This window comes from Hetaerina americana, unplaced genomic scaffold (assembly GCF_022747635.1).
Source record: "Hetaerina americana unplaced genomic scaffold, ioHetAmer1.1.p SCAF_12, whole genome shotgun sequence".
Lineage (NCBI taxonomy): Eukaryota > Metazoa > Arthropoda > Insecta > Odonata > Calopterygidae > Hetaerina > Hetaerina americana.
In genome coordinates this window covers 414,126-439,398 of record NW_027286292.1, presented here as the reverse complement: position 1 = coordinate 439,398, position 25,273 = coordinate 414,126, and the positions used below count along the sequence as shown (strand labels likewise).

The window sequence follows — 25,273 nt, the reverse complement described above, 5'->3', positions numbered from 1 at the left end:
GAAGGAAAACCCGAACCCGATTGTCGCCCCCCCCCCTTTCTCCGCTCGCTCTTTATTTCCGTCGCACCCTGCCCCCCCCCCCTCCCTCCCTCCGCCCGCCGCCGCGCCCGTCGCCGCCGATAGGTGTGTGGGAGGCGCGGGGGAGGGGGAAGATAGTGCGCCGCCGGTGCGAGTCGTCTGCCCCCCCACTCGCCACCAATTTCGCTCGCCCCCCCCCCCGTGCAGCACTCGCAGTTGCGCGCATCGGCCGCGCCCGCAGCAGACTGAGCCCGACGCCATGCCGCTCCGACGCCAACCGCCGAGCCTCATCCAGGCGTCGATGGCGGCCATCGCGCGCCACTTCGACCGAATCTGCTACGCCGCAGCGACGCCCAAGGAAATGGCAGAGCTCTTGGAGACGGAGGAGTACCTCAAAGTCGAGTCGCCGTTCACGAATTTGCGTGAGTACGACGCGTGGTTCCACGATACCCTTTCGTCACTCTCCCCTGCGGTTCACGCTGCCCCCCCCCCGCCCCCGATGTCCCGCAGCCCGAGTTTTTCGCCTTCTCCGCCCCGCCACTGTCTTTTCCCGGGAGAGGCGGGTGGAGCGATGGGTGCCTTGCTCACCCATCCGCCCGCAGACGCTAAGATACTATCGTTAAGAAAAGAGTCTCGAACGTAGGTGAGCGACGAGGATGCTTTCGCTGGTTTCGGGTGACTTCTTGCGGGGCGCTCACGCTGTTCAAGCTTCCGCGACCCATACCGCCCGCATCATCTAGAAGAAGTTAAGAAAATTGCAAATAAATATTAATTACTCGAAAACCAAAAGTCATCACGCTTGCTTACTCATTAGCTCGTAGCGTCGCCGAAGGTTGCCTCTCCTGTGATTTTTTTTGTGCAAAATAGTGCAAACAATAAATTTGTCCCTGGCTTCTTATATAAACCTGGCCATTCAAAGTTGAAGCTTTATGACATTGCTGTTATTAGAATAAATTGCGAGTATTGAAAGTCTTTTTGAGATTTAGGATACAAGCCGTTTAATATTTTACTATGTCAACGAAAAACAAAGGGTATTTAGAATATTGCACTGAGGGGGTGATGACGTCTGGCAATGTTTCAACGGTCTCTGTTTATGTATCATATGCTCTTTGCAAAGGACATGAAAGATTCAATCTTGAACTGTATATGAAATACTTGGTATGAGGCTATAGCTTGGTCAGAAGTGATTACTCTTGTGCTCTCAACACATTAGACCTATCATGCATAAGCTAATAATTGGTTTTGTTTTCTCTTCTAGCCAACCTTGGAAGAAATTAATGGCAAATATGTATGTACTCATCCTCCTCTGTCTTCTTACAATTTTAAAATCGTCACGTTGATCTTTTAGACTGATTTTTACACACAGTGAAAATTATTTTCGGGTGTTCTGTTTAGTTTTTTCTGTCGAGTCCAGAATTACACTTTACTAGCCCCCCTTGTAAAAAAAGAAGATGCGAAATCGGGAATACTCAAGTTGTTTGACAAGTACTCGCCGTAGTAATTGATTTTTTGTGAATCGCAGTAGGTGATGACTTTCATGAAAATCTATCAACATTTAGAACCGTAAATTAACCGGATTACATCAGAAATTCGAATTTAGTTGGTGCCAATTGAAAATTCCATAAATGCCCGATTTAGTAGGTTTATTCAATTCAACAATACTTTCCAATCTTGACTTGTTAAATAGGGTTTTCCTAGCCACAAAGGGACTCGTTCTATTTTATTCAGATTGTGGGGAAATAGGTGGTAAAAGGGGAATGCGAATCATTTAGCTCGCTTCAGGAATTGAAAAAAATGCTGCATAGGCATGGAGTCCTCCAGTATCTGACGGAAAAACTGAACGGTTCCTAATTTCGCATATTGTGTAACCAAAACGAAAACGCGAGCAGCGCTGCCAAGGTTATTGAAAGAACCGCGGTCGTGCCATTGAATTCCTTCTCATCAGTATGTGCATAGTTGAGAAAGACCTGGAATACTAACGGCCATTATTTTGCACGGTTAAGTACAGATATTCACGGAAATAATTATGCCCAAGTTTCTTTTGATTGCTCGTCATCTAAATGCATGGGTAACTATACATACATACCCATCACGCTGTTCTCTTCCGGGGTAAGGACTGCCAAATAGAGGAGTTACCAAAGAATGCTTACCCCCTTTCACAGACTCCTTCCATGCTGGCCTCTTCGCAAGCTTTTTCCGCTGCCATCATATTTGTAACTTACTTCACGCATTCTCTTTTGATCCTGATGCTTCTGAAATGCACTCCTGGGATCGAGGGCATCCTCTACCGCTCACCATTCCTGACCCTCTCGAGCTCCATGAGCCATTCAATCTTCTGTCACTCGCCTGCTTGGTGTTTTGACTCTCATATGACCAAACACATCAGCATGCTTCATTCCATATCTGTCCTTTACCAGCGCGTCTATTTCACATTCTTCCATGGTTACACTTATTTCAGGCCTACCATCTCTCTCCTTTCCAACCACCAACACCCCTTAAATGAATAAACTTAATTCTTTCCGGCTTCAATACTTGGAATGTACATATACCCATAATATCAGAAGGGAAAACGTACTTTTCCACATAATTTTACATTTATCTGAGGAATGCTTGAGGAAAATACAGACTAAATCTAACCGGTTGGAGGAGAACCGCACAGTTCCCCAAAATGAATCGGCCTCTCTGCAAATCCCTCTTGCGTCCCTTCCAGAAGACTAGTAAACCTATCCAACCACAGCTTTACCTTCTCAACAAAGGTTTATAATTCCCCCGCCTCCTCGGGAGCACTCCGAAAAGAACCTCTTAGAGCCTAGCTGCCGCAGGCAGGAGAAACTCTCACGTCCTTCCTCCATCACTGCAGCTTCAGAACCTCCAGTTCTTCCTCGCAGACGTCCACGCCCCGGGGCCTACGAGGCAGCACCAGTGAAGACAAGCTCATCAGACCAAAAGCTGATGCAGGAGATTGTGTCGCCGTCCAAGACAAGCATGCTTACGTAATCGAGTGCCTTCATTTAATTGATGGAAACAACGTAGCTTCATTACCCAATGATCGAACTCCCATTTTCAAATGTTCCGTGGAAATTGCAGTTTTCAAATCGGTGATTTTAATTAATGGGAAAAAGAAAGGCTAGTTCAAATGAATCCCCTAGCCCCTAGATCGCTCGGAATCCACAAACCGCGAATCTCAAACAGTACACTCGTTTCTAACAATTTCTGCCCTGCAAATAAAGTTCATTGAATTCGTTTTTCAGAGATGGCTCCGATTTCAGAGCAAAGTACGGCATAAAAATGCCATCGTGCCCGCCAACTTTTGAAAAGATAAATTAGTTCTTGTGAACGGAAAGTTTGTTTTCCATCTGTTTACCTGTGTGCCGACAGCGGGAGCCTTGTTATTTGCTCGGGAAACGTTGCTTTATCCTAAAGTGGCCCAAAGCTTTGTGAATGGTCACCCATCTTCCCTGTCTAAGTTGATGGTCGAACATAATTATTTTATTTTCAACAAACAATTCTGAACTCAAACAGATTGCCATTTCTTCATTTAATCCGATGCCTATTAGTTTATATAATTTGATGTCATCCTTTGTCTTTGGATAGGAAACAAGCGCCAATTAAATTCATTCCTAAACCTTCTGAACACCCTGCACCACAATATCTCCTTTTCCTGGGAAATATATTAGCGGCACATCACTAATTTCCTTCATGTAACACTTTCAATAGTTAACGTAAAACACCCATTTGGGATCAACAGGAAACCTACTTGCATAACCCCGAGTAATTCTACCCTCCTTCTCTCCCATTAAGCACGTCGCCCTCCACTGGATTATTCATCGTCTAAACATTCCACTCCCCCCTAAAAGCTTCAGTATGGAATTGGGAACCATTAAATCCGTTGCTTGAAACAATGGATACACACACAGCTTGGTCGATAAGTTAATAACGAGGAAACATGATAAAATATTTATAGGAGGATTCACTTTCCTCGAAATAAATAAATCCAGCAACTTTGAACATTGTTTACCTCCATTTATTATCAATATCAATATCTCATTCATGTAAGATACGGAATCGCCTTCCGAGTCCCCTAAGTATTCTACTTTCCGTTGACCCTCTCGCTATGTTATTTGTCCCAGAAAAGATTGTAAAAATGTGTAGAGACGATACGATACGCTAGATACGTACCTACAAATTAAATGTTAGGACTGCATTGCAGTGCCCATTTCACAGACTGGCAGACATTTCAATAAATGCTCCCGGAAACTTCTCAGATGCTTGAAAAATTCAGCTGTCACTTTGCATTTCACTAAGGACATAATCACAAAAGCGACTTTGTATCAGAAGTTTACATGTATTTCCAAAGGGTTTAAAGATGATTTCACTCGAGCAGATGGATGGCATCTGTGGACGAAAATGAGAGTCCATGCGACTAGCTAATACTTCCCCAGCATTCACGATTACTCAGCCAGGTGACCCTGGCCACCCCTCCACCACTATGCTCCGAATCTAAGTTTACGCTACATTTATAAAGCTCCCACGCAAATAATTAAAATTCTATGGAAAAGTACACTGTTCCTTCTAATACTATTGGCTTCTAAAGACAATCCCAAATCCAACTCATTTAACCGACATTAAAGTTTGTCCTGAAATACTCAAGTTTTGGATTCTTACTTCTCCCGAGATTGCCCTCTCGCAAGTATTCAGGTGACAGCAGTTACGCTCCCTCTCCCCTGAAAGCGCCATCAAGCCGAAGTGATTTATAGGGGCAGTCGGCATACAGGATCTGAAAATGGTTGCCTTTCAAGAAGTAGTATTTAGGGGATGCGATGTCTATCGGATGGGCAAGGAAGGATGAAGGGTGGAGAGAGACCAGGCGTCGACTCAAAGTGCCCTCCACTAAGCACTTCAAGCAGGGATTGGGATACTACTGAAAAATATTCGAGGCCACAGGGATTCGAACCCGGGCCCTCTGGGTAGGAAGCCTGTGCGATAGCCACCGCACCATCTCGATCCCCGGTTGGCTCTCAAGCTCCTTTTTATTTTTGGGAACAAATGCGTAGACGTCCGGCGGTGCCACATCGGGGTCGTAGGGCGGCTGGGGCAGCGTCCAAGAGATCACGCGAGGTTGTCCCACGAGCAGCCTTCTGATCATCCGACAGCACCTTGGTGACCATCCCTTGGCACACTCCTTTCTCACGGCTATATCTTCTGTAAGAATGCGACGCACTGTGGTTTCCGGAATATTGCACTCTTCTGCTAACATTCCGACACTTAGGCGTGGATCGGAATTAAGAAGGTCTCTCACTTTTTGCACATTTTCGACGCACTGTGTGGTTTGCCGACGTCCCGGACGATCCTCGTCATCCAACTTCTTTCTACCCTCCCGGAAAATCTTGTGCCAGCGGAAAGCCATTTCTTGAGACATTGCTTCATCTCCCGAACCCGAATTTTCAAGCGTAACACAGCATTTTATCGCGTATCGTTGCTCCATGGAAAGTGGCATCGTGAATTCAAGACGCGATCCTCGAACAGGGGTTCAGTCTAGGAGCGATTCGCACACTGCAACGGCCCGCAGACAACTGACGCGGGTCGCGTTGCTTTCCCAAGGCCTCCCACCACCTTTTTTGATAAAAATTTCCCCACTTTTGCCGTACGCATCGGGGGGAAAATATCATCCTACTTTTTTTTAAGGCAGACTCTGTATATAGGCTGGTTGACTCCAGGACATCTGACTGGCTGATCGCACCTACAGATCAAATTTAACCGCCACTACGGGGAGAATGTTTATAGGAAGGCGAAGAGATCTGAGAACCTGGAGTGAGGAAAGTGCAAACTTATGTCCGATTTGGCATTCCACAACGCTGTAGGAACTCAAACAAGTCATCGGCATGTGTCAAAGTGAAACACCATCTACGGAAAACGATCAGAAATTGCCGAAAATGGTATTTCTAGCGTAGCCTAGGTCACCCGTCCAGTTTTCAACTCTCTCGAGGCGGATCTTTCTGGAGTCATCACAAGGATTTCAAATCCGGTACCTTTCAGCCACACATCATAACCACTAGGTCACATCGGGCTGGGTCGCTAGGCTAACACTGCTTCCAGTGCATTGCTAGTGAAGTGGGCAATGAGTGAGGCATACCGGATCGGGAGTTACCATGCCCCCGTAATCAAGGCTTTCTCCTCATTTTCCGTGCAGCCGCCCACCTGGCCGAGGAGCTGTCAGATGCGGTGAAGAGCACGTCGCCCATCCGCCGCCACCACCTGCACGCCCTCCTGTCGCCCGCCACCCTTCAGTGGACCTCGTCCGGAGTCGGCGACCTCCTCGCTGCCATCGACATGCTCCCGCAGCGGTGCAAGGTAGGTGCCTGCGTGGGGTTCGAGGTCTCCGTGGGGGACCACTCGAACCAGTCATCCCCCACGGCCGCGGGGGCAAAAGGGGAGCAGTGTTGGTGAGCACCACTGGTCGGATGCGAGCCCAAGAGATTGCCGCCAGCCACATCGCCCTTTCCTGTTGGTGGCATTTCGGAAGCGCCTTACTGGCGATATTGTCTGAATGTTTGCACCCATGTTAAACCCTGCGACTCGCCACTGGAGTACGTGGCAGGGTGCTTTGACACTGGCCTTGGATCAGGTAGCTGTTGGTAAAATGTTACTAAGTGTTTGATAATTGAATGGTAGATGACAACTAGGTTTCTCTGCTACAAGTATCGGGAGGATTATTTCAATATATAAGTATCCGAGACTTAAAAATTTACCTCTTATAAATTTTTCCCCTAAAAATGTCTCTCTCTCGATGCACCTGCCGAGCATATGCTTAAATTGTAATCAAAATCTGTGCCTCAAAGGCGAATCATGAAATGATGATCAATACGGAATTGACAATTTCTTAGATTATCAGGAGCAAATAATGAAATGGTCTTGTCTTTGATATTTAAATAAGTCCTAATTCCTTCAGGCAGGAAATTGATTCACAGTTTGCATGATGCTATAAAAATGTCCCGTAGAAAGTGGTGCATAAATCGTAGATATAAAGTAATTCCTCGTTACACAAATAATCGCGTGTCAAAATTGGGGATGCTGTTCCCTTCGGTTAATTAGAACACATTTTTCTAATCAATGGCTCTGATTTGATAAAAAATATATTGATTTGAAATTCTTGCTGCATCTCTCTCTTCCTGAAGTTATGATAAAATTGTGTAATATGTAATGTTGTAAACAATGGGAATGTCACATATGAACCGCATCCGAAAGACAATCCCTTTGAATTTGGAGATGGTGTGGTTTCGAGGGTGAAAAAAAACCTATACCATGTAGGTCTGTGCCCCCATTTAGCCAATATAATGTAATTTAACCATCATAAAGCGTGAATCATGATGTGCTCCATGTTTTCTCCTAGAATCTTCAAAGGCTGGACATTCCATACCTTCGTCACATCAATCCGAACGCACTCATTTCCCTCGCCCCATGCTTCACAACACTAGTCAGCCTCAACCTCCGGATGACATTACTTGTAGACCAGGTATGTTCATATCATTATTCTTATTACTATCGAAGCCCTTTTACAAACAAAATCAGTGGAGGGAGTTGAAAAATTTCTGGTAATGGAACCCTAAACCCTCATTACAATGAGAAAGCTAAAGGTGATCTTTCGTAAAAATGGAGAATACTACATGTGCCATCGTATTTTCTTTATTAAATCCATAGACTTGAGCGTGGGTAGAAAGTGTGTGTTCTAAACAAGAGTTTAAAAATAATTGTTGTCAAAATGCGGTGATATCTCGAAGTTCGAGACAGGACATTTCTAATATTTGAGGCGAGACCATTTTCTAGCTGAAAGAGATGAGGCTAATTCCAGAGCAGTACTCCGTGCTGCTTGTATGTGAATAGTAACACCGCCATCGATTTTCTATTACTTGATAGGTAGGTTATGGGCAGTTTCTGAGAACTAATACATTTGGTTGTGGGCTTCTCAGCCAATTTCGCAAAATATAAATATCCTTCCTTCTGGGTTATTTCCCTGTTCAATCCTTCCTAATACATGTATGTACCGTCTTCTCGTTTCATGTAACCCAAAATATCCAATATTTTCCTCCCTCGTCCCTTCATTCCTGGCTCCATCCCATCTACCATCTCACCACCCGTCAATGCGAGGGTGGTCTGAACATTTTTCGATCTCAGTATCAATATGGCAGCACTCTCCAACCAAAGTAAGGGATTGTGTTTGCGCTTGCGTTGAAAGTTAATCACCAAATCCTTAGCCATTTTGGATCCTCAGTCATTGTTTGGTTTGAGCGTGTTATTGGAGGGTTTTGTGAAAATGTAAATAATTGTTTCAAAAAGGCAGCAGGTTACAGAGATAGCAGTGGCTATGGATTGAAAGAATGGATTTGTCATATATTGAATGAATATTTGAACCTGTGTACACGCGTTGGGTACACGCGTATGCTCGCTTTGGGCCAAAAACGCATTCGAATGACTATTTCCAAGGACCTTTGGGAGAGGTTTAAGTTTACGTGAGTCAGGTTCCTTGCGTCGAACTATAGATGAAACTTGGATCCACCTGATATTGAACATTGATACCCACTCCTGAGACGAAAGAACAGTCAAAGCAGTGGACTGCAAAGAGTGAAATCCGAAAAAGGCGAAGATGATTGGTTGCATCGTCCAGGAAGGTGATGGCGACTATTTTTTTGAGAGAGTCACTGTATTGTGTTAATCTGTTATCTTTAAAAAGGTAAAAAATAGCGGGAGAGTATTGTGCATTATTAGTTGGCAATCTGAAAGCAGACTGCAAGAAACCGACTACAGTTGGAGAAGCAGAAGAAAGTGCTTTTCCATCAGGACAATGCAAATGCTCACACTTGGGCTGTCGCTAAAATTCATGAAGTACAATTTGAAATGATTGATCACTCATCGTATTCACCAGATCTGCCCCAAAGCGACTTCTTCCCTGTTTCCTAACCTTTAAGTTTCGTTTGGAGTTCAGAGATTTCCATCGGACAAGGAGGTTATTGTATGCGTAAACGTTTACTTTGCGGAGAAAGACGTCAGCTAATATTTGGAAGGGTGGAAACATTTAAAGTATCACTCGATTAAAATTAAAATATCTCACTTTTTATCGCTTAAAATGAGACTATGTTAAAAATTAAAAATTATTAATTTGAAGAAAAAATATCTCGTTTATTTGTTACGGCGGAAACTTTTCAGACTACCCACGTCCACCCTTCGCCTCTTTCTCTGCCTTTCTCGAATGTTTACCTACAACGATTCGTCTTTCCCCCATTAGCACATGCCTTATTTCATCTATTGTTTGATAAAGTTTCTTATTACCTCCAAGCAATTAGAAGAATAGGGGAAATTCACATGCTCTTGAAGAGGGTGTTGATTTTTCACTGTGTATTAAATATCTGTAGATCATTACCCGCCACCTTCGCCCACATGGAGTTCTTCGGACAACGATCTTACTAATCAGTTTCCTGTTTACTCTTCTCTACTTACTTATCCATATTATTCCATTCCCTTCCCTCCGGTTAACTCTCCAGTAATCGATGGTTCTTTTAATAGCGCCGATTTTCGCATTACTCCTATAATTTTCCTGTGTTACTTAAAATCTTCCCTGGCTTTACTAGTCCAGTGTCGTTCCTATACTTTAATTTTAAATTGATTCATTATTATTTTCGTCATCACTTTCACTTCCTATTTCACCAATACACTCATTTCCAATATAAGTTGAATTTCATTCCGAATAATTAATAATCCGAACCTGTGCCCGCCTTCCCCATGAACTGCGATCTTGGGCGAGGTGGAAGAGCTCTCGTGCTCTGACGAGGGGGTATCGATGGCTGGCGGGAGAAAAAATCGCTTCTCCGGGTAAGGCCACTTGCGCCCAGACGCTTCGGACGAAGGGTAGGTCGCTCAGCGTGCGTATGTACCTCAGTAAGGCAGCGGCGTCGCATAGCCCCAGTGGAGAAGCCGTTTAATGTAATGATGCCACGTTAGCATAATATTAAGGAAGGAATCGAGAAAGCCCATCATTTAGTCTCCCCAGTCAATCCACGTAGACGACAATAAACGGATAGTGAATACTAAGTACTACGGGACGCACCCCACTGGGGCGGATGTACGAATCGACAGCGGGAACGTCAAGGCTCATGACCTGTGGAATGGCATTTATGGTACTTGTAGTTATGCCTCTCCATTGTCTATCTATGCCTACAATCTTCAATATGCCTTCCCATCACCAAAATACATCTTGCGCCATACTTTGTGGCAGATGACATATGATGCAATATCTAAATACCCGTAAAACGAACAATATCTATGACCGTCTCGAAAATCATGCTCAAATACGCTCTAGTATAATGCCTTATCAGCGTTTGAAGCCCCTTTGGAGAATGCATCTAACGTTAGCCCACTCCAGTTTACCGCGAAAATAAATTGCATGAGCACGGCCTGAATGTAGAATTCTATTCTGTTTCTTGATTTTTTCATTGTTGCCGTAGGAAAATTTTTCGAGTCTTCAGATAATTTTACGTATTTATGCACTGATATTTAATTTAACCTTTTGTATGCAATGCAATAAATCTTTAATTTTCTGTAATAAGATTTGATTTAAACAAAACGTTTTTTAATATCTCTACTATAATTTATCCTGTTAATGACACTCCACGAAGAAATCCGTTTAAAATTACTTTCAAATAAGTTAATGCAGTTATCTACAAGGTATCTTGTACATCTACATGTACGCAATTCTCCGCGAGCCACCGCAAGGGCATGTGGCGGGGGCTGATAGGGTAACAGCCATACCTGCACAATGATTAGTTCATGCCTGAATTTGAATATACATATGTATATTAGCTCAAAAATATAGTACGGTTACACATAATTACATATTATATATGACCATTGTAGGTTAATGTAGGTTTTGGATGAGTACATCTACCAAATAAATAACTTGTCTCTCCTAACAAAACATAACCTATCATCCTATTCTACAACAAGCCCTTCTTCGTACCCGCAAAATCCCTTCATTCCTTCCCAATTCCCTAGTCTATTTCCCCTTTCTCGTTTGCCTAACATTCTCCCCTCTATTACGGTCTCCAACATCTCATTTCCCATCAAAATACTGTTCATCCATTTTTCCTGCCTCCTTAGAGACTGTTAGATTTCTCCCAGCAATCCTCACTCCTAAAATAAATGGCTAAACAACTTAAGTTCAGGGATCAAGAGAACAACCGACTTTGGTTGCCATAGATTTTGGCACTTTGTTTTCATAAATCAATCCATAATGTTGTCGTCATAATACCTACATAAATCCGTTCATTGTATTCTTAATCATGGTTTTTGAGAATCAGAAAGTATACGGGTCATGTCTAATCAAAAAACTGAACCGCATCTCTGCATTTTCAGTTGAAAGCACGCGCAATTTTATATACCTATTTCGTCATGCGTACCTCAATTTAAATTACAACGCCGCCAACGGTCGCAAATTTTCTCTCCACTTCATGAACGCTTCATTTGGCCAGTGTTCGCCTGCGAGCCTCTAATTGTTTCCATTTGAAGGGAAAGTGTAGTTTTCTCAATTTATAAGCGCATTCCTTTGGAGCCTTGACCTGCTTCTTTTGCGATTTATACATGCCTAGTCTGAACTCCTAACTTCTGGAGATTCTAATCGCCATTGTTCAGGAAGTCCACGAAAGTGCCATTGAAAATCGATAGGGTTTCAGAACTTCGAGGAGAATAAGTGACAGATGGCGAGAAGAATATTTGATCTTGTGTATAGTATTATTGTTTTGAGAGGCACTAATGCAACTTGAACCATAGAAATCACCTGAAGGGTGACCACGTAATGGCGGCCCTTCTACAGTATATCCATTCCTTCATTTTGCGGGAAAACAACTGGAATTCGAGTAAGTTGCAAGAAAAATTTTTTCTGCCTGTCATCACATGGAGATGCTCTTTGCTTGTTATTCTTTCCAAATATAATGCAGATGTTGGCTAAAATAGGGGAGCAGTGCGTTCACTTGCTGGACCTCAATCTGTCGTCCACGCCGACCACAGACCGCGGAGTGGTGATGCTGTGCCTGGCGTCCGACGGCTCCGCTCGCTGCCAGAAGCTCCGCCGCCTCTGCGTCAGCGACACGTGGGTCACGAGTGCGGGGGCCGCCGTCGCCCTGCTGGCTCTGCCCGTGCTGCGAGAATTTGACTTCGAGCGAATGTTCGAGGTAAGACCCCTCTGCTTGGACACTCAATGTTGACGCCTACTTGAAAACCGAATTGGCCTAAAGAGGGTTCAACGAAGGTAGGAATTTCATTTCATTTTTAGTGACCTAGGGCGGAATGGTTGCCCTGTGGGCCGAACGATCAGCTAATGACCGGAGGGCCCAGGTCTGAATGACCCCGGATAGCGAGGATGCCAAACCAGCTTGACACAAATCAGGAGACTTTTCAAGGTACAAGGTACAAGATCTTCCTGGTGATCAGAGCGTCACGCACCTTGGGTTTAGCTAAAGATGTACCGAGGTATCACTCAGAGTTTGAAGCTGAAAAAACTCCGTTCCTAAGATGAACACTTGAATCAATTGGTTTCCATTCCGCCAACTAAAAGCGAAATTTACCAGTATATGGGTCAATATCATATCATCTGACGTGGAAGATCCCTCTGGTAACCAAAAGTTTGCCAATAACGTTTCAATAACAAGTTTAAAGAATATTTCCCATGACCGTAATAAATTAGCACCACTCGTCCAAAAGGAAAAACTAAAGTTTGTGGGAGAAGAAATTCCAGGACACTGACAGACCATAACCTCTCAACCAGAATATATTTCTGCAGTGGTGTGCGGGTATGTTACTCCCTCGCCAGTGACCAACTACAGACACACACACTCAACCCAAAATGGGATCCTTCACAGGGTTGAAGGAACCCCGCTTAGGATGCCTGGGTTATTACCTGTGGATGCCTAATGGCATTGATTCCGCGTCAGGGAACAACACAGAGCAAACGCACTCACAAGAATTCAGAAAAAACTCACTCACTATCGAAAAGGGCACTGGGAGAATATTGCTAAAAAGGAGCAAAGTCAAATTTCCTATATTTTAATGAAGTTTCAAGTTTATGAAATTTATTGATAAATACTACATGGGGGCGTTACGTAATATTTAGAGAGAATTTTTGAAAGTATGAAACGGGATATAGAGTGAGGTGTGGGTGATACTCGGAAAAATGGCCTCAATACACGAATCCAATTGATGGGCTGGCTGCAATTGGGGAATCGTCCCACTCCCGACCTCCAGCCCCCGAACACCTTTCAAATGACTTGTGGAATAGTTCTCGGAGTTACTCGTGAACAATTGTGAAATAACGCTTCGAGGAAGTACGGGAATGACCTCGCCCACGATAATTCCAACTCAGCGTTGCCGCATGTTTTATTGAGATGCGTTCATAATAACATCTCTATACCCTTTCTTAGTCCCTCCCTGTTGAAATAGGTATTAGAGATGTGCCATTGGACACAGTTTCTAAATAATATATGGAATAATGGAAAGAAATAACCAATGAAGTCTAAAACCATTGAGTGAAATTACCACGGGGCAACACAGTACCCGGAGAGACGATTTTTAGAGGGATTAGAAAGAATGTCGTGCTGGCTGAACCCCGTGCGTGATGGTCGCTATTGGTACCGGGGCGAATCACGTGAGATATACCTCCCATTCCCACCCATCCATCTCTTTCTCTCTCTCCCTCCCGAGTCCCAATGTTATCTTGAGGGACTTTAGGGTGGCTGTGCTCTCTCCCCGGTGACTGCTGGCAGGTGCTGAGGGTGCTGGAGGCTTGGAGCGGTCGGGTGGGTGAGCGAGTCATGGCGGCGCTCGGAGTCTCATCCAGCCGGCGGCCCCTCGAACCGCGGCCGAGCCTCTGCCTGACCACGGTGACGTCGTCTGGGGAACTGGCGGGGGGCGCTGCGGAGGGGCCGGCGGCCACCGCGCGCCTCTGTCCCTCCGCCACCAGCGTCACCGTCCACGCCACGCCGCTGCCCTCCGAGGCGCTGTACCCGCTCATGATGCTGCGCCACCTCACCTCCCTCTCGCTCACCACCTGCCCCGATGAAGGCGACACCATGGACTTCGCCCAGGGCGTGCTGCCTCTCCTCACGGCCGTGGGCGAGCAGCTTACCAGCCTCATACTCTCCAAATTTGCATACGTGGACGTGGGCGGTAAGCCGGAGAGCTCCACGTGAGGATCAGGAGCGAATTTCCTCTCTTAACAATTCAGTTTTCAAGTACTTGTAATTTACGCTTACGGAATCTGCTGATGGTAATAAACGGCGCAAGCACTTACTGCTCGCTTATAATAGAGATTAAAATAAATATGATCGCAGTCGCGAAGAGAATATATTAGTATGGGCAGTGTATACATTTTGTCGATATCCTGCATGCCTTTTAAATAGACCCATTTTTATAACATTGTTCCCACATGATTTGAATATTGTCCTGTGAATGGATATACTATTATTCAAGTAGTTTCTTTCGTGGTGACTAACTTTGTCCGAGTGCATGATCGAAATAATATCTGCAAAGAGTTAAAATGATTATGCATGCATGGCCGGTGACCTAACATCCTCCGCCATACACCCTTTCTGCGGCCTGCGGCGTATTAGGTAAATGTAGAGATTCCCCAGAATGAGAATATGAAGGTTTTATGTAACATTTTAGACTATAAAGAGGACTTGTAACTTTGAGAAATTAACTCCAGCTGCACGTGAAGCTTCAAAAATACCCCGTGCATACAAATTCGCATTCATGAAACACGTTGTATGTGCATGTCTATTAGAACGCCTTCTCTTTTTTGTGGATTTTGCCGCGAATGTTTCAATATCGAAGAAATAATGGGTGCAAGTAATTGCACAATCAAATGAACCACGAGGGACGGGCTGATTGTACGTAGATTCAAGGCTTTGAAGTGTACGTATTATGCGGAATCCTAATTTCAGGGAAGTTTGATCAGGCCCTCTCTCGGACCGGCATTTTGATAGCTCTATACAAACTGTTACTATGAAAATTGTATACTGAATTTGCCGGTAATAGAGCTCAATCTTCATCCAAAGCTCCCTAATGTTTACACAGCCAAATAATAATTGTCATTTAATTGTTACCATTGTAATAGGAGATTTCGTTTTAAAATTTTATTGCTTGAGGATAGAAAAAAGTTAAGAAGTATCAAATATGCATGAAATCAATAATTAATATCTTCCATTTTACTTTGCCATTTTCCAAAATATAAATTCATTACAGTTAAATAAAGAATTTCGGAATAGTGCCAGTAAGATTTTTACGAAATACGGGAACATAGAAGTGTTATCGTAGTTGAAATAGATATGAAGGAATATCTAGACTTAGTAGGTACATTTACAAATCAATTTTACGCCATAGTAATGTCAAGTGAATAAATATCTTAAACGTTCAATGTCGGTCACGTTTCGAAAAGGTCCAATAGTGATGAGGGATTGATACACGACTAGTTGGGAAGGTACGGTTTAGGAATTAGGAATAATCGAGGAATAAGGAATCGAGTTCTGCCTGAGTTTCTTCTAACTTCTGATTGAAGCACCGTTACAGGAAAAGGTACACATGGAAAATGCTGTGAGAAACAAGTACATGGCGGTTAGATAACATCATAATTAGACAGATTTAGGAACAGCGCCATTAACTCTCTCAGTTTCCCGGGGGCGCATGTAGGTTCGGACCATAATTCGGCCGCTGAAAAATGCAGCTCAAAACTTGTGTTGAAGCTTTAACTGGAGTAACAAGGAGGAGTACAAAGGAAAAAATCATAAGTACCCGAGGATATGGAGAAAATGAAAGGTAGGTAGGTTGAGGCAAGGTGGGTAGACCTTAATTACTGGATAGAAAGAGTAGCTACGGATATAATGTGACTTTTAAACGCTAAGAGATTTTAAAAATCGTGGATTACTAAAGTGTATTTAAGAGAGGGGACGAGAGAGGAAAATGAAGGAGTATCTATCAGGGAGATGAGGAGCGAATGCATAAACTGATGAAAATAAGAATGTAGAGGACTTTAGTTTAAGCTTAGCCGTGAAACTAACAAAGTGACGGAAATGTGGCGGAAAGGGCACTGCGAGGAAACGGAGAGATTTGAGAGACAGGGAAAGTAGAAGCTTTAGAAGAAGGAAATCGATATGAGAGGAGGTTGTAAGAGAAAAACTGTACCGACAAATAGAGTCGGAAAAGATTCAAAAAAGTTGGAAAGGATACGCAAAAGAGATATACTATATAGTGAAGAAATCAGGCCTGCGAGTTTAAGAATAGAAAAGGGAATATGGCGTAAACGAGGATAGAGATAAGGCGCTGAGAGAATTTATATCGAGCAAGGTAATTGGAACATATTATATCCTCGCAGAATTTTTAAAGAGTCCAGGAAACAATAGGCGTTATTCTTGAAACTTATAATTAGCATTTATAAGGAAGGTATTCGGTCATAAGGTTTTATTAGATCAATTTTCATCGCCATACCTAAATGAAGGAAGTTCTGAGAGCCACCAGTGGAATGTTAAATAATAATTTGTGCAAAGTACTACCCAGCCGAATTCTGCCAAAGCGGGTTTTGAAAGTGGAAAGCTACGCGTCACGTGCTAGTGCGTCAATGAGAACGTTATTAGAGAGGAATATGTACAAAATATAATCAGGATGTTTTTGTGTGCTTCGTGCATTTTTTTGGCCGTTCGACCCACTAAGTGACGTTGCTAAGTTTTGCGAAATATGGGAGTAGATAAGAGGTATGTACGACTTATTCCAAACCTTAATATGAAGCATACGGCGCGAGGAGTGGAGGAAGATTTTGTCTGGGCATAATGGAGAGAGAGAGAGAGGATTTTTAATTGTCACTGATAGCTTTTAACATAAATTCTGAGAGAATGTTAAGTTTAGCAAGGGAAGGGCTTCAACTCGGAATGAATATGTAGCGTGAGATGATTACGTTAAGTTCATAGATGGTCGGAGTAGGTTTTTGCGGATTGGCCCTTACATCCCAGGTGGCAGCCCTTTGACTCCGCTGCACACGCTCGACACCAGGAGCGGATCTAGGCTTTCTATTGGTTGGGGTCACTGTCTGATATTGTTTTAATAAGTAATATCTTACAGTGCCAGTATTTTAAAAAATATTTAGTATTATTTTATACATCATACCGAGGAAGGCGTCTTTGTAGGAGGGAATACAAATTGTGTTTTGTTAGCCATTGAACTTCGCTAATGGCTATCAATGGCTTCGCTAATACCAATTGTGAATTTTAAGGTCATACGACCTCACGACTGTTATCGGCTCAATAACGTTATGCTAATCCACGTATGTGTTTCTCCTTCTGGAAAAAATAGATCGAAAATTATTTTTTTAAAGTTTTGGGGGATCTTGATCCTCGTGACCCTTTGAATTTGTCATTGCTCGACCAAATCCACTGTTGACCACTGATTCGTCCATTTTCAGACCACCCGGGCGGGTCCTACGCTGAAACTTGTCAGTTGGTTCAGTTTGAATACTCATTTCAAGACGTTTGGCTTTCCTTCTCATTAAGAAACCACCTTTTCTTATTAAGTGCAACTTTAGACGCGTCATTATCATTATAAATGCATCGCCGTATTTCTTATCATGACAATGCACACGTAAATCAACCGTGTACAAGTCGAAAGTTGGGTAGCGCGACACGTAACAAACTCATTACGTACTTTACGTACACCTATAATTATATTATTGCTCAGAATATCAACTGGAATAATACCATCTGCGCTAAATCTGAGATCGCTCTGATGAGTCTGAGGACATTGACATGGGTTAAGACTGCTATGGTCCTATGGGAAGCACAACCATGGTCATTATTACAAGGACGAAGGAAGAATCAAAACCTTTGAGGTTCCATCAGAAAAAGTTTTCCTGTGGAAAGGTAAAGTCTTTGATTTTATCTTCGTGCTTTACACATGCATTTCCACTAAGTATCGGCCTCAACCATCTGTCAATAATGACAAAGTAGTCTTGGTTATTAGAGGCCAGAGCTTACCCTGGGCTAAGCCCAAAAGTGCTTGGAATCCACACTGATAGGGTCAGGTAGTTATTTTCCCTGTGCTACCTGTAGTTTCCGACGAAGTTGCAGTAACAATAAAAACCAACGCAATTGTTTAGATTTTAACTCGAGTTGCCCACATGCATCGACCGGGATTTGAACCCGGTATCCACCGACCGGCGGGAGAACGCTCCACTCGCTAGGCAGCCACGGCATAAAGTAAATAAAGATGGGAATCACATTACTTCACATTGCATTGTCCTTTACTACCTTGTATCGGATGTAACGGTGATTAAAAGCGACATCTAAAAGGGACATGGATTTAAGAAATTGGACACCAGCCCCTGACATGACCTCGTTTCCTTTTATCCACGTCAGTGTAATTTGGAAACGGATGCACTGAATATAATATTACAATGTTCCATTTAGACGTCGCCTACTCGGGTGAAGTCGTGAGAAGAGACAAAATCCCTCCCGTGAATCCTCCCACATTGCAGAGATGGTTAAAAAATTTGGGTTACGTGCTGATTTCGCAGAAATGTTGCACATTCGTTCCCCAAGTTGTCTCAAATTTGTATAGTCTCGATTATTGAAAAAAATGAAGAACTACATGACTGCATTTCTGACGCTGAAACAAAGCGGTAAGGTTAGCGTCATGATTTTATCCAAGATTACAGTCCCAACTACCTTAAACTAGGGATCATGAGGCGTAAAATGTCAAGTTATTTAACCCAAAACTCTCAATGAGATGTCTCGATTTCCAACATTTTTGTGAAATAGGGAAATCAGGTAAAGAAACAGGACTACTATATTTACACCCACACACAAACACACCCACACGTACGCACGCACACACACGCACGCACACACACACACACACACACACACACACACACACACACACACACATATATATATATATATATATATATATATATATATATATATATATGCATATACATATATACATATATATATATATATATATATATATATATATATATGTTTTTACATGTCTATATATAGATATATATATCCAAGAGAGAAGGAAGGAATATATAGAGGCACTGTATGGTAAAGAACTTAGGCCAAAGAGGTTAGACATAGAAAAGGAACATGACGTAGATGAAGATAGCTTAGGTCCAGACATACTCGACGATGAGATAGAAAGGGCATTAAGGGAGATGAAATCAAATAAGGCCGTGGGGGTAGACAACAATCCTGCAGAACTACTGAAATGTTTAGAAAAATCCGGGAGGAAGACTATGTGGACTGATTCGTAGTTTCTATGAGGAAGGAATCTGGCCAGAAGACTTTGGGAGATCAGTGTTAGTTCCTATTCCGAAAAAGGTAAAGGCTACATCATGTGAGGACTACAGGACAATAAGTTTGATATCCCACACAGCTAAAGTTGTTCTCAGGATCATCCATAAAGGGAAGGAGATTAGGGCAAATGATTACTTAGGGGATTATCAGTTTTGGTTAAAGAAGGGGAGAGGTACGCGTGATGCCATTGCAGAAATGAGGTCACTAATCGAGAGGAATATAGAATACAATCAGGACGCATTTGCATGTTTCGTAGGTTTCGAAAAGGCGTCTGATGATATTAATTGGGAAGAACTAATGAGTATATTGCAGGAAATAAGAAGAGATAGGAGGGACAGGGGTCTAATCTGCAACCTGTGCATACAGGTATCTCAGACTGCTCAGGTGGAGTGGGGAACGGAGAGTCCGGATGGTCAGTGTTAGGAAGAGGTGTAAGACAGGGTTGTCCACTGTCAACGGTGCTGTTCAACGTATATAGTATGTGGAGGATGTGACTAAAGAGGCATAGGAAGAACTGGAGATAAGAATGAAAGTCGGCGGGAAATCCGTAAAATCAGTTAGGTTTACTAATGACTAAGCTCTAGTTTGCTTGTTAGCCCAGGGGTTGCAAGCATTGCCGAGTGAATTGGGAATTCAATACGATGGATATGGGATGAGAATCATTAAAAATAAAACAAAGATCATGCGATATTCCAGAAGAGAAGGGCTAAGGTTAACATAAAAAAGGATGCTAAAAAAGGACTCGTCAAAACTGTGATATGAAACGTAGTTATGTACGGTGCAGAAACATGGTCACTGAAGCAGGAAGATAGGCGTAAATTGGAGGCTTTTGAAATGTGGATGGGGAGAAGGATGGAGGAGGTGAAATGGATCAAAGAAAAACAAACGAGGAAGTGCTATGCATGGTGGGCGAGGAGAAGGGATTGCTGGGAGAAATCATAAGGAGGCAGGATAAATGGATGGAAAGCATATTAATCGGCAATGAGATGTTGAAGACTTAGAAAGAGAGGAGAAGGAGATAGGAGAAGAAAGAGAGGAGAATGTTAAGCAAACGAGGAGAGGGAAGGATTATAATAGGGACATTGGACGGAGTACACATGTATACAGGTATGTGTATGTGTGAGTTCATTTAATAAAACTATTTTTTAATTAAAAATATGATAAACTGTCCTAATATGTATACTATTGCGAAAGGGAGGGGGATGAGACGATCCTCCTTGAATCCTCACCTTCTCCTCTCACTGCATCCTCTTTATTCCCTGCCCCCTTTTCTCGATGTTTGTGCTCTTCCCAGTGGGCTCCACCTCTTCGAGTGCTTACTCATGCGAGTTTCCTTTCGCAGCTATAGGCAAGGCCTGCCCCCACTTAGTGAACTTTGCCCTCTCTGAGGTGACAGAGTTTGAGCTAATGCACCAGAAGATATGTGAAGAGCACTTTCAAGAACTCCAAGCCCTTGAGATTTGGGCCGACCCTGATTTCATTCTTCCAGCAAATGTTCTTCAGCAATTACTCTTATTTTCAAAGAATATGAAGAATTTGCTTTTTAAAGGTGTTGGGATTTTAACAGATGAAATGTTCCGCACAATTTGGAAGGTAAGGAGATCTAACAGTACTTGCATGCGTGTGGTTGCATTTTGCGTTAAATCATGATGATACATATCGTAAGACTATGGTCAACTACGGATGTGCTTCCATTAACATCTCGTAGGTCGGTGTCTTCATCAGCATTCTGATTCGTTATTGGATGTCATGTAAGTTACATACCACTATTACAATATTTTCAACGGGTGAAGCAATTTTAGGGCGATTAAAAATCTTAGCTTTGAACTATTATTTGGACGGTCTTAAATGAGAATGGAAATGTGGGAAAATTAATCCGCATAGCTAAGAATTTACTCCTGCCAGGGCACATAAATGTACCATGGTCGCAAATTATATTCACAATTGGCATCGGTTACAATAATCACGGGTGAAGTGAAATATAACCGTACTTCCGACGGAGGAAGATTGATCACCCAACCGGCCATTTCAAACGGACCTGTCTCTCGCGCCTGTGTTACAAATAGCTCGCGCGACTCCTTCCGGTTGCCTCCTGCCCGGCCTAGCGATGTTATCTTACGTCGAAACTCGGGTCGTGTCTAAATTAATATTCTGTGGAATAACTAGATATACCTGTTTCAATTCACCATGAATGGCTTCCTCAGACTTGAAACAACAAATGTAATGGAAACAATATTGAACAAACATTTTTTCAAGGTGCATGGAAGTAAACTTGGAAGATAAACTTTCTGGTCCCCTTCTGGTAATTGACAGTTAAAATGAACATTAAGGAATTGCATCTCGGGGTTGCCCTGTGCCCATCCAGCGGGAGAAATGGTTCTTGACACAAATTACGTCATTAAAATGAGGGGGGGAAAGGGAGGAGCCGAAGCAATAATATCGGCTCAAGAGTTATACGATAAAAAGAAAATTTGATAAAAATTTACACTTTCTTTGGTTCAAGTATTAGTAAAATGCAAATCTCTCGCGACAATATATAACAGTACAGTACTATAGTAATCCCGATTTTTATTAGTTTCTGATATGATAATTTTGCTAATGCAATACTGATGTAGACTAATTATATTCATTTTGCCATTTTTTATGATTCATTTAAAATTTAACAACATATGCAAGTAGTGAATAGATAATATGCGTAATAAATAAAATAACCATTTTTTGAGGGTGGTTGATAGATGCAGGAGCGGATTGTTTTCACTGGGTTGAGTTTTTGGAATAGAAGATACCCCTGATTAATGATGTTTTCGACTGAATGCGCTTGCGGGTGTTTATTAGGGAACCTATCGCTTGAATGGCATCCAGTGTGATTGCATTTCTCTTTAGGCACTGTGCTGCTTTTCAATGACCACTCGTTCCCGTGGTCAGCTATAGGAAGGTGTTCGGTATTGGAAGGAGATCAGCAGTCTTGAAAAGTGCATAGAAGTCCACAACAGTAGATGGACTCAACTGTGATGCATTTGTTTTTATTTCAAAACGAACATGCATGTGAAAATATTATAAAATTTGCCATTTTTCTATAAAAAAAATTCCTTGAGAGTATTTTGTACCATTTTATCTGCCTTACTGGCATCATGATTTTATAAGTTTACTCACACGTTTACCAATTCCCGATCACGATCCTTATGACCCTATGAATTACCTTCTGGACGACGCTTGACTCGGAGTTATTGTGATTAGGAATGCGGAAACTGACTGATGGCGGTCCCTGTGGAGAGTGGCCCTCAGTCAGATGACGACACGCATATCAGTGTAGGGGGACCAGTTCCTCTCCGTGTGTCGCTTTCATTATTCTAGGAAAATCACAGCCTAGATGAATCGGCGGCTGTCCAGACTCACCCGTGACCCGCGGTACCCGTGTTTGAACCCGTGCCCTCCGAGTCAGTAGCCCAACGTCTATCTACTAGGACTCCATGTCGACAATTTGTGCCTCTGCTAACATATTCAGTGTGATAAAAAGCTCATTTTTGGAAATATGCACCTGTGCTTCGTGAAATGCAACTAAATCCACGTATAATATTGCTTCCTGTGCTTCAAGGTTGTAGCTGAAACTTGTAGAGCAATGTTCCTCAATGAGCATGATACCTCCGACATTTCCTAGAAATGTCTAGGCTTTTGTTGACCTGTGCAATATCATTTGCATCAAGTTCTGTGGTGTGTCCCTGGGGAAGTGAAATGAATTGGTCAATTCAATCCCATTAGGAGACACCAGGAGAGATTCTAATGCCTGAACTTGTGATACACTGATAATGCACCACCAGGAAAAATTCTAGTTCAACATCCTTAAATCCCTCAGAATTCACTTCTTCTTGGAGCACACTAATTCAACTGTATTCTGTGAGGCATGGTAGTGTTAATATATATTCATTTTCTCTTCACTCCACTATAGCTTTAGAGCCAGACTATGCTCTGGTTAATTTTACCAGAGTGTTACTTATGTATTTTGTGACACAAATTTTTAGCATGAATGGATTTAGCTAACTACCACTGCACTATTGCTTCTTGATCGCAGGAAATGAGAAGAATTAATATGTCATTAATGCGGAAAAAATGTGAACAAATAGTGAGGTTGTAAAAGAATATTCATGCACTAAATCTGAATGGGGCTTCAGACTATGGTCAAAGAGGAATAAGAGTAAAAAAGAACCCTGAGTGGGATGTAGGAAAAGTCAGGGCACAAAGAGGGATGGAGCTTGGTTGCTTGCTGAAAAATCCATTAGAAAAGTTGAAAAAAATACAGACTTCATAATATTTTTGTATTGACTATACATTTTACCCAAGTTGCCATACACATAAAATGAGATTGATTCATGATTATTTATGTATGACTTGCTTAACCTTTATTGCATGTCTTAATAATGTAACATTTACGATTTTCAGGTTAATCCAATGAGACATCTTTCCCATTTGACTCTTGATCATTGTCATGGCATCACAAATGCCACTGTTCACTTCATCTTGGATGCTGACAATGAACTAACCATGTTGAGAATATGGAGCTGCTACAGGATAACTAAGGAAGCTAAAAATTATATCACCCACCGAATTATGGATGAAAATATGGATATATATTTTGACTGGTTTCCTGTGGATGAATAGCTAATGTTCAGGTGAAAGAAATGGTTTTGATTTTCTTATGTAATTTAATTGAAAAATTTTGTGCCATGTGGAAGATTTAATCGTTTTCATAAAGATGCATACAAATGCATCTTTCATTGCCAAAATGAACTTTCAGTATTAATACCAATGCAACATATAATTAGCCTAATAGCCCAAAAATTCTATTTCACTAACTCAGTTTTTCACATTTTGATTGCAGCCTATGAAGGATTAACCATCGTTATACAAAGAAATAGTTGTATATATTCAAATGAAGTTGATAAATTGAGCAAGAATACTCATTATTTTCATTACCTAATAATTGAATAAATATGGAATATCTGTGAAAAAAGTATTTTTGTCTTTTGTACCTACTGTCAGGGTTGTGTATAGGAGTGCTACAAGGAGCATTCCACTGTTTTTTTTGGAGCTGTAGCACGCTATTTTTATTGGGAAGTGGTGTGTTGTATCCACAATTATTTTACAATTTTCAGAGACAAAAACAGTGTACCTTCCAAATTAAACCACTTTCCACTAAAAACTCTTACTTTGAAAAATCTTTTATTTTGAAGAGGTCATGTTAAAAGTTGGTTCATCAAATTTTGTCTTATGTTCAAGGCAGCGATGGATGATTTTATTTTATGAAGCAAAAAGAGTACTTATAAATAGAAAGTGTTACATATCTAATGCCAATGTTGAACATTTTATCTTACTTTAAATAAAAATTAAAGTTAAAATGCAAAAATTTATTTTTCATTCAGCGATAGAGGTTGTAAAATTCCTCCGCTTCAAAGGCTGTAACCTTAGCACAGATCCTGGCCCCATCAGAGAAAGCTAAAATTCACAGTTGTGCTGCATTCCCTAATTATAGTGGCAAAAGGAAGCAAAGTTACTTTTAAAGATGGTGTGGCATACATGTGAACTGCAATTTTAAAACACTTTAGCTAATTGCATATTTGGCTAAAATATGAGTGCAACACAGCAATGCAGATTGATTCCCTTTGTGATTTTAGGGCATTACTCATTTTCACTTCTCTTTGATCAGTTGTGATGAAATCTTCAAGTGACTGTGGACAGCTATAGTGAAATCTTCGAATGCCAATTATATGAAAATAATCAATTGGTCACATAGCATGATTTCAAATTATGTCAACTCTTAGTGAAACTAGGGACCATAAACAATGTTGTCCCAATACGTACTTCACTACAAT

At 42.0% G+C, this 25,273-nt stretch overlaps 1 protein-coding gene across 2 annotated transcripts; it reads left to right on the top strand.

Moving 5' to 3' along the window:
* Positions 1 to 250: 250 nt before the first annotated feature.
* Positions 251 to 24,756, top strand: LOC139685846 (uncharacterized). 2 transcript variants are annotated; one of them, XM_071582957.1, is made up of 8 exons: positions 251 to 440; positions 6,209 to 6,369; positions 7,409 to 7,531; positions 12,003 to 12,236; positions 13,824 to 14,226; positions 20,749 to 20,999; positions 23,844 to 24,073; positions 24,283 to 24,756. In XM_071582957.1, the coding sequence occupies exons 1-7, from the start codon at positions 278 to 280 to the stop codon at positions 24,060 to 24,062; spliced, it is 1,554 nt and encodes a 517-aa protein (XP_071439058.1). In that variant the 5' UTR covers positions 251 to 277; the 3' UTR covers positions 24,063 to 24,073; positions 24,283 to 24,756. The 2 variants fall into 2 exon arrangements, with proteins under 2 accessions (XP_071439058.1, XP_071439059.1); XM_071582958.1 differs by lacking the exon at positions 7,409 to 7,531.
* Positions 24,757 to 25,273: the final 517 nt, after the last annotated feature.

Excerpts from the sequence above, each read along its gene's own strand:
- LOC139685846 (XM_071582957.1), top strand. The coding sequence starts at position 278 with ATGCCGCTCCGACGCCAACCGCCGAGCCTCATCCAGGCGTCGATGGCG. Across the intron at positions 441-6,208 it reads GTCGCCGTTCACGAATTTGC|CCGCCCACCTGGCCGAGGAG; the intron begins GTGAGTACGACG and ends TTTTCCGTGCAG. Across the intron at positions 6,370-7,408 it reads TGCTCCCGCAGCGGTGCAAG|AATCTTCAAAGGCTGGACAT; the intron begins GTAGGTGCCTGC and ends GTTTTCTCCTAG.